At 40.0% G+C, this 14115-nt stretch overlaps 1 protein-coding gene across 3 annotated transcripts; it reads left to right on the top strand.

Annotated features, from left to right (window-relative positions):
- The first annotated feature begins 1333 nt into the window (after nt 1–1333).
- LOC113034606 (cytoplasmic polyadenylation element-binding protein 4-like) lies at nt 1334–9596 on the top strand. Of its 3 annotated transcripts, none has more exons than XM_026189315.2 (11): nt 1334–1494; nt 2374–3493; nt 3602–3700; nt 4564–4657; nt 6773–6796; nt 7188–7364; nt 7651–7740; nt 7837–7955; nt 8471–8585; nt 8671–8852; nt 8986–9596. In XM_026189315.2, exons 2-11 carry the CDS (start codon nt 2429–2431, stop codon nt 9211–9213), a joined length of 2193 nt encoding a protein of 730 aa, XP_026045100.2. In that variant the 5' UTR covers nt 1334–1494; nt 2374–2428; the 3' UTR covers nt 9214–9596. The 3 variants fall into 3 exon arrangements, with proteins under 3 accessions (XP_026045100.2, XP_026045117.2, XP_026045108.2); XM_026189332.2 differs by having other exon boundaries at nt 4567–4657; XM_026189323.2 differs by lacking the exon at nt 1334–1494 and adding an exon at nt 1576–1942.
- Nucleotides 9597–14115: the final 4519 nt, after the last annotated feature.

A 14115-nucleotide genomic window follows, 5' to 3' on the forward strand; every position in this document is an offset into this window, starting at 1 on the left:
TAGCTGAAGGCTCCACCTCTTCTTATACTGTCAATACAGAGCATGTTGCTCTCCAGACAGAAAAAATGATACCATTTATATTGCTTGAACTCTTGATGGGCACAATGGCGTAGCAGATGGTTGCACAAAATGTGCAGCATACATTAAAACACACAAATAATATAACATTAATATAATACTGAACTAGTAACACTCGGATCAGCTGCCTGTTATTTTTCACAAGACTCCAAAAGCTCAACACACAATGCAGTGTTGTTAAACCAACCCAACAGGCCCTGCAGGACATGGTTGGGAAGAAGTGATGTGTGTCACTACTGTTAGCACTTACAAATGAAGGGTGGGTCTGCCTTAAGAGTTTAGGAACACTGTAAAGGCAAACATTGACTTGTAATCTGGTTGGAAAGGAAGTGAAATGGAGTAGTTATGTCTGCTTGTTTGGATACTATTATAAAAACCATTAAGGTTATGAATGTAAGCACACGTGTTCTTAAAAAAACAAGCCCTGTTTTTCTTAAGTAGGTTTAGCCTAAACAAAAGTAATTTTACTACCACAAGTGTAATGTATACGCTGTGCAAACAAGTGCACTCCTTTTGAACAAGACAACCTTTCATCTCTTGTTGAATGGCCATTTACATTGTTAATGAATCAGCTTCTCCAGAGGGAAATTAAACACCTATGTAAACTTTTGGTTTGCAGGAGGATAATGGGTGTAGAAGATGACATTCTTGTGTAAAAATGTGATCTAGTAAGTGAAGGTATGATATGATGGCATGATCAGAAGACAACTGGCCAAAGTGAAATGAATGAACCTCTCAAGCTCGATTACATTCTGAAAATAGCAGCAGCTTATTTTAACGAGATTGCTATGCGGGACTATGCTGTGGATAGGGATTGTAGCAGATCAATAAAATCTCCCTACTATCTATCTATTGCTACCAAAGTACGCTGCTTTTCAGGGCCAATATAATACTACAAACATTTGCTTAGCCAAATAATCTCATCTGCATTTGAAAAAGGTGGTTGCAAATACTGGCTTTTTACTCTAAAAGCCTAAAAGTGACTGAAATTATTAATATGTTTTTTTAACTCTTCCATTGTGGTTTAGACAGAAAAAAATATACAGATAATTTTCCTTATATAAAATACTTTTCCCTACAATTTCAAGACATCCTTATTTGGGACTAGAGCGTCTTGGGTGTATCTGCCATTCATCGAGAAGGCGTATGATGGGTGGTTCATCTTAGCAATTAGCCAATCAGCTAATAGAGCTAGGGTTGTTTAGGCGGGGCTACGGGGGGAAATCCTGACACACACTGGCTAGCTGTTGGAGCTGGGGGCAGGGCTTGTAGACGGAAGTGTCTCCCGACTGGTCCAGCTGTCATCTAGAAGAGAGTGGAGACCATTTACACCGGCTGCATAGGAAATGCAGAAAAAGGAAAAAACGCTAAAATATGGCAACATCTAAACGATAAGGTCATGACGCCGAACTGAAGGTAGCTATGCCCGACATGTCGACGCTTACACACGTCTGTCGTTACGTTGGAGTAGGTGTCGAAATTGCGTCACGGTATTTCGGGATGTAGAAATGATGACAAGGATTGGTAGGCTGTGTGACATTGAACATACAGGACACGAAACAGACGAGGTCGTTTAAAGAGCCACACACCGGTTCCAACATGTCACGTCGCGAAAAACTCTGAGGTTTTTGACGCTAACGGAAATTCGAGGAGACGTTGCAGCGACTGAACTGGTTTATTGCTTTCTGGCTGCTGTGCCAGTATGCTACAACGTCTCTGCGGTTATCAGCTATTATCCTAGCCTAGCGGCTCGGTGAAGGGAACTACCCTAGATTCAGAACAGACTGGAGACGTCATCAACATTTTCCTGTATTTAAGTGGTTGCTTATCGGGAGGTCATTGCTTGGAAAAGGGAGATCATTCGGTAGGTGTTCGTGGTGTTGGTCGCCGTGACTCTTGAGCGTTCGTGGTTAGCCTGCAATGCATAAACGTACTTTAAAAGTGACTGCATGATTAATGGGGCACATGGAAGGTGGCGGAGCAGCTGTTAGCTTGCTGCTAGCTGCGTAACGACCTTTTGGAGACGTCAGCTTCACAAGCTTAGACTGTTAGCTGCCTGCGCTTGTTTTTCCGTGGTTGCCTTCCTGCTTTAGTGTTATATTTCATCTGAGGCCTCCCATAGCCAAGCGAGTCAATGATTTAATCTCATTGATTGCATCACAAGACCAGGCAGGGTGCAGCCCAAGCACATCTACTGCGTTTGCAAGGCTGTGTGTGTGTGTTTTTTCTTATTTTCTAGGTGCCAACTCTAACAATCTTTTGAAATTTTGTCATACATTTTCTACCACATTTTAGGATAAAGAAGACTGAGTAAGTCAAAAGTGAACTTAAGATTTACTGGGTGTCCTAAATGGGGGACTACGGGTTTGGAGTTCTGGTGAAGAACGGCAGTGGCAACAAATCTACTTTCCCTGTAAGGATCCCTCCTCACCTGCAACCCCAGCACTCTCACCACCCTTCCAACCCCCCCAGCCCCCCTTCCTTTGTAAACAACACCTGCTCCACCAATGGGGGAAGTGCTTGGCTGTTCCCTGCAGTAACCCCGCACACTAACATGCAAGATGAGATTCTGGAGTCAGAAAAGTCCAAGGCCTTGGACCTCCAGGATATGCAGGAGAAATCTCAGGTCCAGGCCCAGCCTCAGGCCCTGTCTCCAGGCCAGCAGGAGGCCGGTGGAGGCTTAGGAGAGCTTGAGGGAGCTCTACCTGACGACGGCTCCCTGGAGAAGGGTACTTTGGAGAGCAGTGCTGGCAAGGAGAAGCTGAGGATGGAGTCTCCGGTGCTAAGTGGCTTTGACTACCAGGACACCCTGGGAATGGGTACAAGCTGTGCACAATCCACTTCTTCCTCATCTTCTCTGACCAGCTTCAACAACTGGTCTCCTGCTGTCCCATCTACCCAGTCTCCTGTGGTTGGGGAAGACGTTGGAGGTTTCTTTGGTCCCGCTGGCTCCAATGCTAATGGACCACATTTGCTGTTCCACAATTTCTCCCACCATGCTGGCCCTGGCTTTGGAGCAGGAGGTAGTTTCTCCCCACAGATTGGGCCAGTCTCCCAGCATCACCCTCCCACACCTCACCCTCAGCACTACCATCCCCAGGGACAAGGGGTTCCACAGCAGCACAGGCGCTCCCCAGCTAGCCCTCATCAACCCCAGCCTTCCTTCCCTCCACATCCCCATCGCACTGGACCATTTACACAGATGCCCCACCTTGCTCCTACCCAGAACAAACCTCCCTCCCCTTGGGGAAGCTACCAGAGCCCCTCCACTCCCACATCCACCTCGTGGAGCCCAGGTGGGTATGGTGGCTGGGGAGGTACACAGGGGATTCGGGATTACCGACGGGGTGTCGGCGGCGGGATGTCAGGCCTGAACTCTATTTCGCCACTGAAGAAGTCCTTCCCTAACAATCAGGTAGACAGGGCTGTCATGGTTAATCTCATACTATGTATATTCATAGTAGATATTTGCATTTGCTGATATAAAAGAGACTTGTCATACAATTATTAACATTTTCTCCAGGTTCCTTTGCAAAAGTTCCCCAGAAATAGCTCTGGCATCAACCACAAGGGCTGGGTGGAGGACAGCATGAGCCGCAATGACAGTGTTTATCCTTTCCAGGTAGGCATACAGCTAAAATAAAACACAGGCTGTTGTTAAGGGAATTACTCAATATCTAAATTAAGTAAGTTCAGTAGGTATTGTGAGAAATGATGAACAGATATGGACTGTGATTGTATATGTGCTTTGTGTATTTTTAACAGACTAAGTATGTAATCCTGTCATACTTGCTTAACTGTATCAAATGTAACAAATGAACCATTGAGCAAAACGGGAGATGTGACAGGCAAGCCAGCTAAACGGATGACTTCAAACTTATTGTGTACTGAGATCTTATCTAGATCATTTGGTTAAAAGAGCTGTCTCATCATCTGGTTGATCACATGGGTTTCCTACTGTCCTGATTCGAGTTGTCTCGCGCTCTGCTGCAGCTTTAAACACACTTGATATGCTTTTATATAAAGTGACACACTTTTACTTATGTAGTCTTTATCACCAGTTGTGTGTTGCTCACAGATTTTCTTTGTTTTTAGAATTTTTAAAAATCCAACTCTCCTCAGTTTTGGTTAGAATTTGTATTGATTGCAATGTGGTAAAACCGAAAGTAGCTTTTTTTTTTTTTCTTTTTTTTCTCTCTTCTCTCTCTCACCGGCTCATTTTATGCAGTGTGTCTTCCTATCAGATGCTATCAGATTCAGTGGAAAGATGTCACATTACAAGCGAATGCAGATGACTTTGTAACATACTTTGTTTGTCTCCATTTTCTGTTTAGTGCTCTGTGCTGGATGTCACCACAGGGAAAAATGAATTTTTATTTCTCCTTTTAATACTTATTAGCATCATGGGTATCTCACAGCTTATACTGCTTTAGATGGTGATTTTGGGAAGTGAGGAAGCTAATTGTTGTTTTCCCCTCCTTTCAGCAGGAGAGAACACGGTCCTTTGATGGTTTCAGTATGCAATCTCTGGAGAACTCTCTGATTGACATTATGAGGGCTGAGCAGGATTCCTTAAAAGGTTGGTTCCCACACTAACAACAGTGAGACCTAGCTAGATTTTCTCATTGCTGGCTGTAAATAAATGTATTCAGAAATCTGTGTTTATTCGACACGTAGGAATTTTTTCCATATCCCCTGCAGGACTTGAGTAGCAAAATGCATATGTAATTGCATATGTTATGTTTGAATGTTTCTCTTGCAGCATTGTGCTTTGATGTTAATGGCACTACCCACAAATATTATTCAGCTTTATTAAATCCGTGCTTACTGCAGGCAAACCGTTGCATTAGTGGGTTTGGATATTATTGACCTTTCCAATATGGATGCCTATATCATTTTCAATTCTTGGGTTGCAGTCAGACAGTCAAAACCCCCCAAAAAGTTAATGTAGCTTTCCCTGAACACTTTCCAACAACCTTAATGGAAAACATCAGGTCAAGGCAGGATGTGAAGGAAAATTCTTAAGGACAACCACGGTGCCAAGATAATCAGAGTGCACTTTAGACTAGCTGTGCAATTATGCAACCTTAATGTTGTCAATGTGGTTTTTCTATCGTGAAGCTAAAATCTTCCTAAAAAAGGTGGCCTACAAAAACCCATATCTGAAGATGCTTCACCTTATGTGACACAGTGTCATTTCGTGCAGGTTGTCCACCCTACGTATAAAAACCCAGTTTAAATAATTTGGGGTCAAAGGTGGAACCACTGCTTGCTGTGGGTGGAGCTGCTGCAAGAAATTTAACACTGATTTACAGGTGTTGCTCATTATTTTTCTATCAACTAAAACTACCCCAGCTTTACTCGTTGGTCATACCGATCGGGTGTTTTCATGAACCCTCGGTGCATTATCTCTTTCTTTTGTTAAAGATTGTTTCATGATTTAGATTCATTCATTTGTTTGTTTATATATTTTTTTTGGGGGGGAAGGGGGGGGTGTGTTAAACTCTAGGAGCAGCACCTTTCCTTAAAGTTGTGAAAATTCCAACCAGTAAAAGACTATTTAACTGCAACCTTTCAACACCAAAACAATTCCATGGCTCCCCGGCAGCCATTTTGGTAATTCCTTTGCGCAGTTATTGTGGGCTACGAAGACCGGCTTAGACTAAGTGAATTAGATAACCATAAATGAACACTAGGGCACAAAGTCAAATCTGATTTTTACAAAGCCACATAAATGCCTTGGTGGTTTCCCCCAAACATGCATTAAAATCTAACCACGTACACTGAATGAGGCCAACGCAGTCTTGAGTCTCTCAGTGCAGAACATTACCTATCTTCTATTAAGTTATGAAAACAATCATATGCAGCATTTTTCCACTGGCATTTGTTTGATCTCGACGCAGACTCCCTTATTAATAAAACATCTACCTTTTGTCACCATCAGTCAGAAGGGAGCCATTTTGCATCACAGCCAGTTCTGTTAATGCTAATTCGAGAGCGTGGATGTGCGTACTTTTTTTTTTTTTTTTTTTTTTTTAAACCTGGTCTTTGATCTTTTATACAGTCATACATGCCATTTTAAATTGGGATGTTTTCCATCTCTTTTTTTCCATCTCTCTTGGCTTCTCAGTAATCAAAATCATATTCCTGTGGTCATATTCACAGAGGTGAAACGAAGTGGTTTAACACACATTTTTGGCCTCATTTTAATGTATATTGCCCTAAGATGCACATTTAGTTTACTTGTACTGACAATGTGAGTTGCATTTGTGGCCTTTTCTAAAAATTTTTTACTAAATGCTGTCCTTTTCCTGTACATGAAGAACACCCCCCCCCCCCCCCTCATTTCAGCTATTTAGACATGAGAGAAGGGAATTAATAGAATTCCTACTCCATTTGGGAATCATTTCATCTCTGTTTTGTGAAGCTGCTCCTGTTTGTTTTTTTGTCATTCAGTAAACTTCAGCTTCTTTCACTAGGGCGGACATTCACCTCTACCATTGAATGATATGCAATACTTCAGCTGAAGTCAGCATAGCAGACAACAGTGTCCTAAGATTAAAAAAAAAAAAAAAGTTTCTTAAAATTGGAGTCCAGACCTTCACAACTAATTGTAAATGGTTGATAGAAATTTCCTATATGTCTTTATCTTGTGATGTTTTTCTAAAAACAATTTGTTTTGTTTTACATGCAGCAAGAAGTTATGGGAGAAGACGAGGTAAAGCTTGTTAATGTCATGTCTGTCATTTTGATTTCTTCGATGTGATTTAAACAGCATCAGTTGCCTCTGACATGATTGCTTTGTTTTTGCCTCTGTTTGTCTGCTTGATTTTTGTCTGCATCACTGATTATTCTGTCTTCACTGCTTGAGATCCTTTTTTCCTCTTCAGAGAGTTTACACCTTTGCAGGCTGTCCATCAAGAACTAGTATTAATAGTAATCCTAATTTTATTGCGGGATAAGAAGTGGCAATTGTCCTTTGTGTTTTTTTTTTGTTTGTTTTTTTGTTTTTTTTTAATTTATTTTTTATTATTTCTTGTGATTGAACTTATTTGGATTAATTCTGATTGGAAGTTAAAATGTGTTAATTAGATCCTTCTCTCGATTAGGTCATTCGTCTTTGTTCCCCATGGAGGATGAGCGCTCTTTTGGAGATGATGAGTCAGGTGACCAGGGGCTTGCTGGCCTCGGTCCAGGCCACTGCTTTGCATCCCTTAATGGTGAACGTGTGGAGCGATATTCGCGCAAGGTGTTTGTTGGAGGGCTGCCCCCAGACATAGATGAAGGTGAGTCATGTTAAACCTGAAGGGGGTCCTTGACTAACTGCAGTTTTTACAATAATGAAATATAAACAACTTTTTTGTGTTTTCACGTGTTTTATGGCATTTCTAGATTTAAGTTATATATTTACAAGTTATATTTCAGCTACTGTATCAATGGTGTCCTGTGGCATGGTAGTGATATGCAGTGCCATTTTAAATAGGTTTGCTGATGTGCTTGTTGACTAACTGTTCTTTTTTTTTTTTTTTTTTTTTTTTTTTTTTTTTTTTGGGGGGGGGGTTTGTTTTCTAGATGAAATCACTGCCAGTTTCCGTCGGTTTGGTCATCTTTTCGTGGACTGGCCTCATAAGGCAGAAAGCAAGTCCTATTTTCCACCCAAAGGTGCATCAGAAAAGTTTAATTTGATATTTTGTGCCGTTCAGATTAAAATTTATTTTCTGGTGAGCACTCATTGTTCTGAATGCCCAATATTTCCAGGATATGCATTCCTGCTGTTTCAAGATGAGAGCTCTGTTCAGGCCCTGATTGATGCCTGCATTCAGGAGGATGGCAAGCTTTACCTGTGTGTCTCCAGCCCCACCATCAAAGACAAACCGGTGAGTTTTAGCATTAAAGCTGCATCCACACCAGAAGTGACTTGCAATCATGTGAATCGCACATGTGTCGTTGCCAAACGTGCAGGACCTAACAATCCTTCCTCAACTTCCAGACTGAAGAATATTACTGACTGGAATATTAACAGTAGTAAATACATTAGAGGGGTTAACTAAGGTTAAATAGTTAAATAAGAGCCTGCAAATGACCAGCCAGCAACTTCGAAGTTGTGAAACAAGCGAATCACTTCCAGCGTAGATGCAGTGGGCTTTTTTTTTTTTTTTTTTTTTTTTTGGTGTCCATCCTCATTACAAATGTTTTGCATTCTGCTGTATGCTAAATGCAGCACACAAGAGGCTTCTTGTAAAAAGCCCCTGCCGCAACCGACAAGACTATTCAGACTGTTATAATCTATATTACATGAGCACCAAGGCCTTAAAATTATCAGTTCTAAATGTATCTTGGTCAGAAACAAGTAGGACACTGGGGAAATTATTATGCATTTTAAATTTTGTAGGTCCAGATCCGGCCCTGGAATTTAAATGATAGTGACTTTGTAATGGATGGTTCTCAGCCATTGGACCCAAGGAAGACTATCTTTGTAGGAGGTGTCCCTCGTCCCCTGCGTGCAGGTATACATTTGAAGTGACTAATAAATGTATCAAGCTTCTGAGATTCAAACTGTTAAAATCACTCTAAGTTTCATTGCTATTCCAGTTGAGCTTGCCATGATCATGGACCGTCTGTATGGGGGAGTGTGTTATGCTGGGATCGACACAGATCCTGAACTGAAGTATCCAAAAGGGGCAGGGCGAGTGGCCTTCTCCAATCAGCAAAGCTACATTGCAGCCATTAGTGCCCGATTTGTTCAACTGCAGCATGGGGAGATTGATAAACGGGTGAGTTGATCCGATTCTAGTTCCATATTCGTATCCTGAAAATGTAGATGGTATGTTTCAAAATATAAATTTCCCACTTACCAGACCCCCCTCTCTGTCTCTCTCTCTCCCCCCCCCCCCCCCCCCGTCCCAGGTGGAAGTGAAGCCATACGTCCTGGATGACCAGCTGTGCGATGAGTGCCAGGGGACTCGCTGCGGAGGGAAGTTTGCTCCTTTCTTCTGCGCCAATGTGACCTGTCTGCAGTACTACTGTGAGTACTGCTGGGCAGCAATCCACTCCCGCGCCGGCCGCGAGTTCCACAAGCCGCTGGTGAAGGAAGGAGGGGACCGACCACGACACATCTCCTTCCGCTGGAACTGAGACAAGAGACCTGGGAGGGACTGAGAGAAAGGGGTAGTTAAGGGCGGGGTATGGGCTATGATGAAAAATAAATGCACTTTTCTTTTAAGTTGAGAAAAAAAATGGTAATATTGATAATTTATTTTTATTTTTTTATTTTTTTAAACTTGGGCCCACAAAAAGTAAATGCTAAGAAGAGTGAAATCCCATTTATGTTTTGACTTTCAGTGTGCATGAGCATATGGATGCATTATATTTGGATTTGTGTTTCTTGTTGACTTGACTATATTTTCTTTCCTTTTTTTTTTTTTTTTTTTTTTCATATTAGCTGGCAAAGCTGCTTACATTTGTTGATGAGAGTAACATAAAATTTAAGTGAGGTTCATCACACCTAAATCAGTATACTAACTATGGGAGTTTAGGAAGGGTGCATTTTCTTACTTTTTGCTTGCAGGATTAGGGAACAACTGTACAATTTACCAAAGGTTTAATGTAAATGGTTGAGGTGAACAGTGGTGGAACTCTGTTTCAGATGGATGGATGGATGATTGAGTTTTCCAAGCAGCTCAGCGTATAGCATCTGGCCACGTCACAAAAGACAAAAAAAAATCTCCCCCTCAGTTCAGTACACATGTTTAAGATTGTCAGCATGAGTTTTCAGGTCTTGGTTTAAAAGTCAACACTTTGTAACCAGAAAGGGCAAACCAAAGATTGGCCTAAACGCATCACCTAAAACAGTCATTGATCTGAGGGTAATCAGGATAATGTTCTCGTACAGTTAAGGAATGGCTGGAGTTTTGGTTTGTGAGTTTCAGCTAACAAAGACACAGCCCTCAGGGCTCAGGTATTGGCAGTAGTATTTACTCACTTTATATTGTCAGGGATATTAGCACTGGAAGCTAACATGCTAATGTAATACAAACTAATGGGAATGCACAGTCCAGTCTCCCTGAGTTGTCCTCATGGTGTACCACTGCACGCTCTACCGTGACTGGAGCTTCTCTCACAAGTGTTGTGGTTGGATATGGTAGTAGCTAGAATTTGCTGTCACAGAGATAAAGATATTATTTTATACATGGCCTGCTGATTTTTGTACAGTGTTTTATAGCTGATTATTTTGTCATGAACATATATACATTTATTATGCACTACTTTTCTAAATATTTTTTTCAATAGTCATTTTAGGCACATTTTTCACAGATGGGAGAACTCCTTTTGCAATACCTCATTTTTTTCACTTGGTGAAAAATAATTTTGTACCTTTGTTACTAAGAGATCTGCATTTATGGTAAACTTAATTTAACAAAAAAGAATGATATTAATATAATTTTCAATTAGCTTTTATATATTTAAGTGCTGGTAAATCTGAAAATTGTCTGGTGCATTAGTGTGATTCTGTAGATTTAAAAAAACAAAACAACAAAAAATATATAAAGCTATCATTAGCCAGTCATATATGGATTCTCCTCTGTCCTAATAAACATCATTACAGGATCCTAAGGCATGGCAAGACCTTTCTAAACTGATTTTGATAGTCTTGAAAATGCATATAATCTGATATTTTGCTCCTAGGTGTAGTCACTAAGATTATCATTAGGGTAAATGTTTTGGCTTTGATCAATGTGAAATCTTCCCTTCTATCACCGGAGTGGATATCAGCTGTTTGAATATTTAGATCCTCTTTCTGGGACTGCCTGTGAGTTCTACTTATTCTTGGCATGCATAAGAAATAAAATGACTAGTGATAATGCAGGACCTAATATAATGCACTAGATCTCCTTTTTTTTTCTTCTCTCTCTTTGACTTTCTTTATTTCTCTTTGAGATTGCCTCTCTTGTAGCCTCTCTTTACATGATTGAGTCTGCCTTCCTTTACACAGACGTGATGTTTATGCAATCTACACGGTGACAACACTTTAGGTCTGTTTTTTTTTTTGTAACATAGAGGACACTCAGTAGGACATAGGTGAGGAGACTTGATCACTTTGACCCCCTTTGTGATGTGGCATGCTTTGGGACATAACCTGAATGTGATTTAATGTTGCAAGTTAACTTTGAGCCATTATGTGCAATACTTATTCTTTCCAGAAACAGTTCTCCGCAGTGTAAGTCATTCAATCCATATAAACCATGCAGTCATTTACACACCTTTGTTTCCTATTGTTCATGCTGATGTCTGCAAAAGGAAAAAAATAATTTATACCTGAATTTATTTTTAAACATTAGTTTTGTGCTTATTAACATATTTTGCTACAACCATGCTACTGTGATTGAAAACATTGTGTATATAATAGGTCGATAATGTATTTACCGTTTGCTATATTTTCAGTTGAAATGAATTACTGTCATTTTGATCAGTTTTTTTTTTCTTTTTTTTTTTTTTGTCATTTTTTTGGGGTGATGTGTTCAACTCGTTGACGTGTCTAGTTTTTCTAATTGCTGTATCTGTGCTCCACATTTTCACATGGGAAAAAAATGATTATGTCTGTTAGTATTACTTGATTGCAAAATTTCAATAGTTTTTAATTAAATGATGGGAAGGTTATATTTATTAACTTTTTTTTTTTTTACCTGATATCATTTTGATTTTTTTTTTAAAGTCATTTCACATTTATATGTAAGTTCCAATTTTTATATTTTCTCGATTAATTTGCGCTACAATACAGACGTCAGTTTTTATAGTTGGTTTGTAGTACTGAAGTAAAACAAAGATCTAATGTCATATATTCATTTGCTGCCAACTGTTTGTAACTGTATGCATACATTTGAAGTATTTGTAATGTGAGATGTTGAACGAATAATAAAAAAAAAAAAAAAACCGCTGTGAGGAAGAATCTGTCCTGTGTGTTAACGGGAAATTCTCTAAACTGGAACCGCGCATCTATTGCCATTGTTGTGAAAGGGGTTTTTTTTTGTGGCACAGCCATGGGTTAAATCTGCTCAGATTAAGCAGTATTTAAAGACTGTTGCTTGTTTAGTCTTCTGTCCTGAAAATCTTTGCCTGTGTAGCTGCATTTGTTTTCTTTTTAAATTTATTCAAGTGAAAAATTTGCAAACAGTATGGGAGCATAGAAGATTGTTAGTGCAAACTTACTATGGTCAGCTATGTCAACAGGAAAGGAATGGGTGTTGTACTCCTGAGCACATTGTATCAAAATTAAATTGTGAATAAAAATACCAGAAAGGGGAGGGGGGGGAACACAATTGATCATATTCTATAAGACCAAAGGAGGTGTAGATACTATGGACCAGATGGCACATATATCTGCCAGTGTAGAACCTAGAGGTGGCCCATGGTGCTGTTGTACAACTTGACGCTGCCGCCCTGAATGCCTACACCTTTTCCACGGCTTAGCGCCCCAAATTCAAGAATGGTATTTTAAATCCATGACGGGTCTTTTTCACTGAGCTCTCAAAGGAGCTTGCCACACCACATATGAGAAGTCAACTGGATGGTTGTTCCCAACTGCAAACATCGATCACTGAAGCAATGGGAAGCTGTGGCATGAGAAAAACCACAACTTGGCCACAGGAGAAGAAGCAGATAGGGCAAGCCAAGAGAACAAAATTTCAAGTAATGAAGATTGTAAAGTCAGACAGGGCCGTGCAGAGACGTTTAAAGGGGCGGATGCTCAAAGTTAAAAAGGGGCACATTGAACCAGGCTGAATAACAACAACACACATTCATCAAGAATCTAATATGGGCAACAAGGCAAAGCAAACGTAGCTGATGTTTTACCTGATGGGTACAATGTTGCTGTTGAGGGGTTTCTGCTGCTGCTGCAGCTGATAGTGCTGGAGGGCAGGGCTGTGTTGATCTGAGACTGTAGACATTAAAAAGTCCATAGAGATGGTAGCTGATTAAACAAGTGTCATGAGATAATAACAAAATGCAAAGATTGGTGACAGCGCTTGGAACCATAAGGCAACAAAAAACTGTGAGAAATAAACTCGGCTCTGCCTGTGAATCACTCTTTGCTTCTCTTCTTCGTTCCATCCCATCTTTTCATATATCACTTTCCACTTGCTGTCCATCTGAGAACAAGGCACAACTTGCTATTGCAATAAACTATAATTTAATTATCCACACCTAACAACTCTTGCACTTAATCTATAATAAAATGATGACAGAAAAATGTTATAGCACTGCCTTTAGTAGCCTCACACAGCTCCTACTGTTCCCTCCTCATGTCCTTACCAGGCATGTCTGGACAATGTTATATCATGATTAATAATTTTAAAAAATCCATATACATAAAACAAACACATGCACACACACACAGTGACATTTTAGACCTTCTTCAGAATACTGTATATACTATGGGCATCTCGGTGCTGATCCAGAATCCTTACATTATTATTTATTACTAGAGCTACAATAATAAAGCAATGAGGAGGGGGAAGTAATAAATATGAAATAATGTATTTATGATGATTCCATTTGTTTCACTATCCACTCTGTGCAGGGGCAAAGCTTATTACATTTTTAAACTGTAGAGATACAATAATTTTACTGCTGTAAAATCCAAATTTTGTCTTATTTAAAATATAAATCGAATATAATCTGCTTCTTAATGTATGTTCTTTAAAATACAGTGTGTGTTTTTTAATATATTATAATTATAATAATGCATAATTGTGAACATGCATATTAGATCATTTTTTAGTGAAATATAATCCTTCCAGAAAGGCAGGAAAAGCGCTGTAACTTACTTACTAAATATGTTCTCTAAAACGGTGACAGAGCAACAGACCCATGACAGCCTTACACAGATAGCCAGCAGCTATGACCAGCACTACTTGTGCAGTTAATAAAAAGACAGGTAATGTTTGTCACGCTGTTGCACACACAGCACGCTCGTTTGTTTCAGTTCGTCAGTTGCTACAAGACAACTTACCAACGTGTACGTAATAAGCTGATACT

This window comes from Astatotilapia calliptera, chromosome 2 (genome assembly GCF_964374335.1).
Source record: "Astatotilapia calliptera chromosome 2, fAstCal68.1, whole genome shotgun sequence".
Taxonomy (NCBI): domain Eukaryota; kingdom Metazoa; phylum Chordata; class Actinopteri; order Cichliformes; family Cichlidae; genus Astatotilapia; species Astatotilapia calliptera.

Excerpts from the sequence above, each read along its gene's own strand:
- LOC113034606 (XM_026189315.2), top strand. The coding sequence starts at position 2,429 with ATGGGGGACTACGGGTTTGGAGTTCTGGTGAAGAACGGCAGTGGCAAC. Across the intron at positions 3,494-3,601 it reads AGTCCTTCCCTAACAATCAG|GTTCCTTTGCAAAAGTTCCC; the intron begins GTAGACAGGGCT and ends CATTTTCTCCAG. Across the intron at positions 6,797-7,187 it reads AAGTTATGGGAGAAGACGAG|GTCATTCGTCTTTGTTCCCC; the intron begins GTAAAGCTTGTT and ends TCTCTCGATTAG.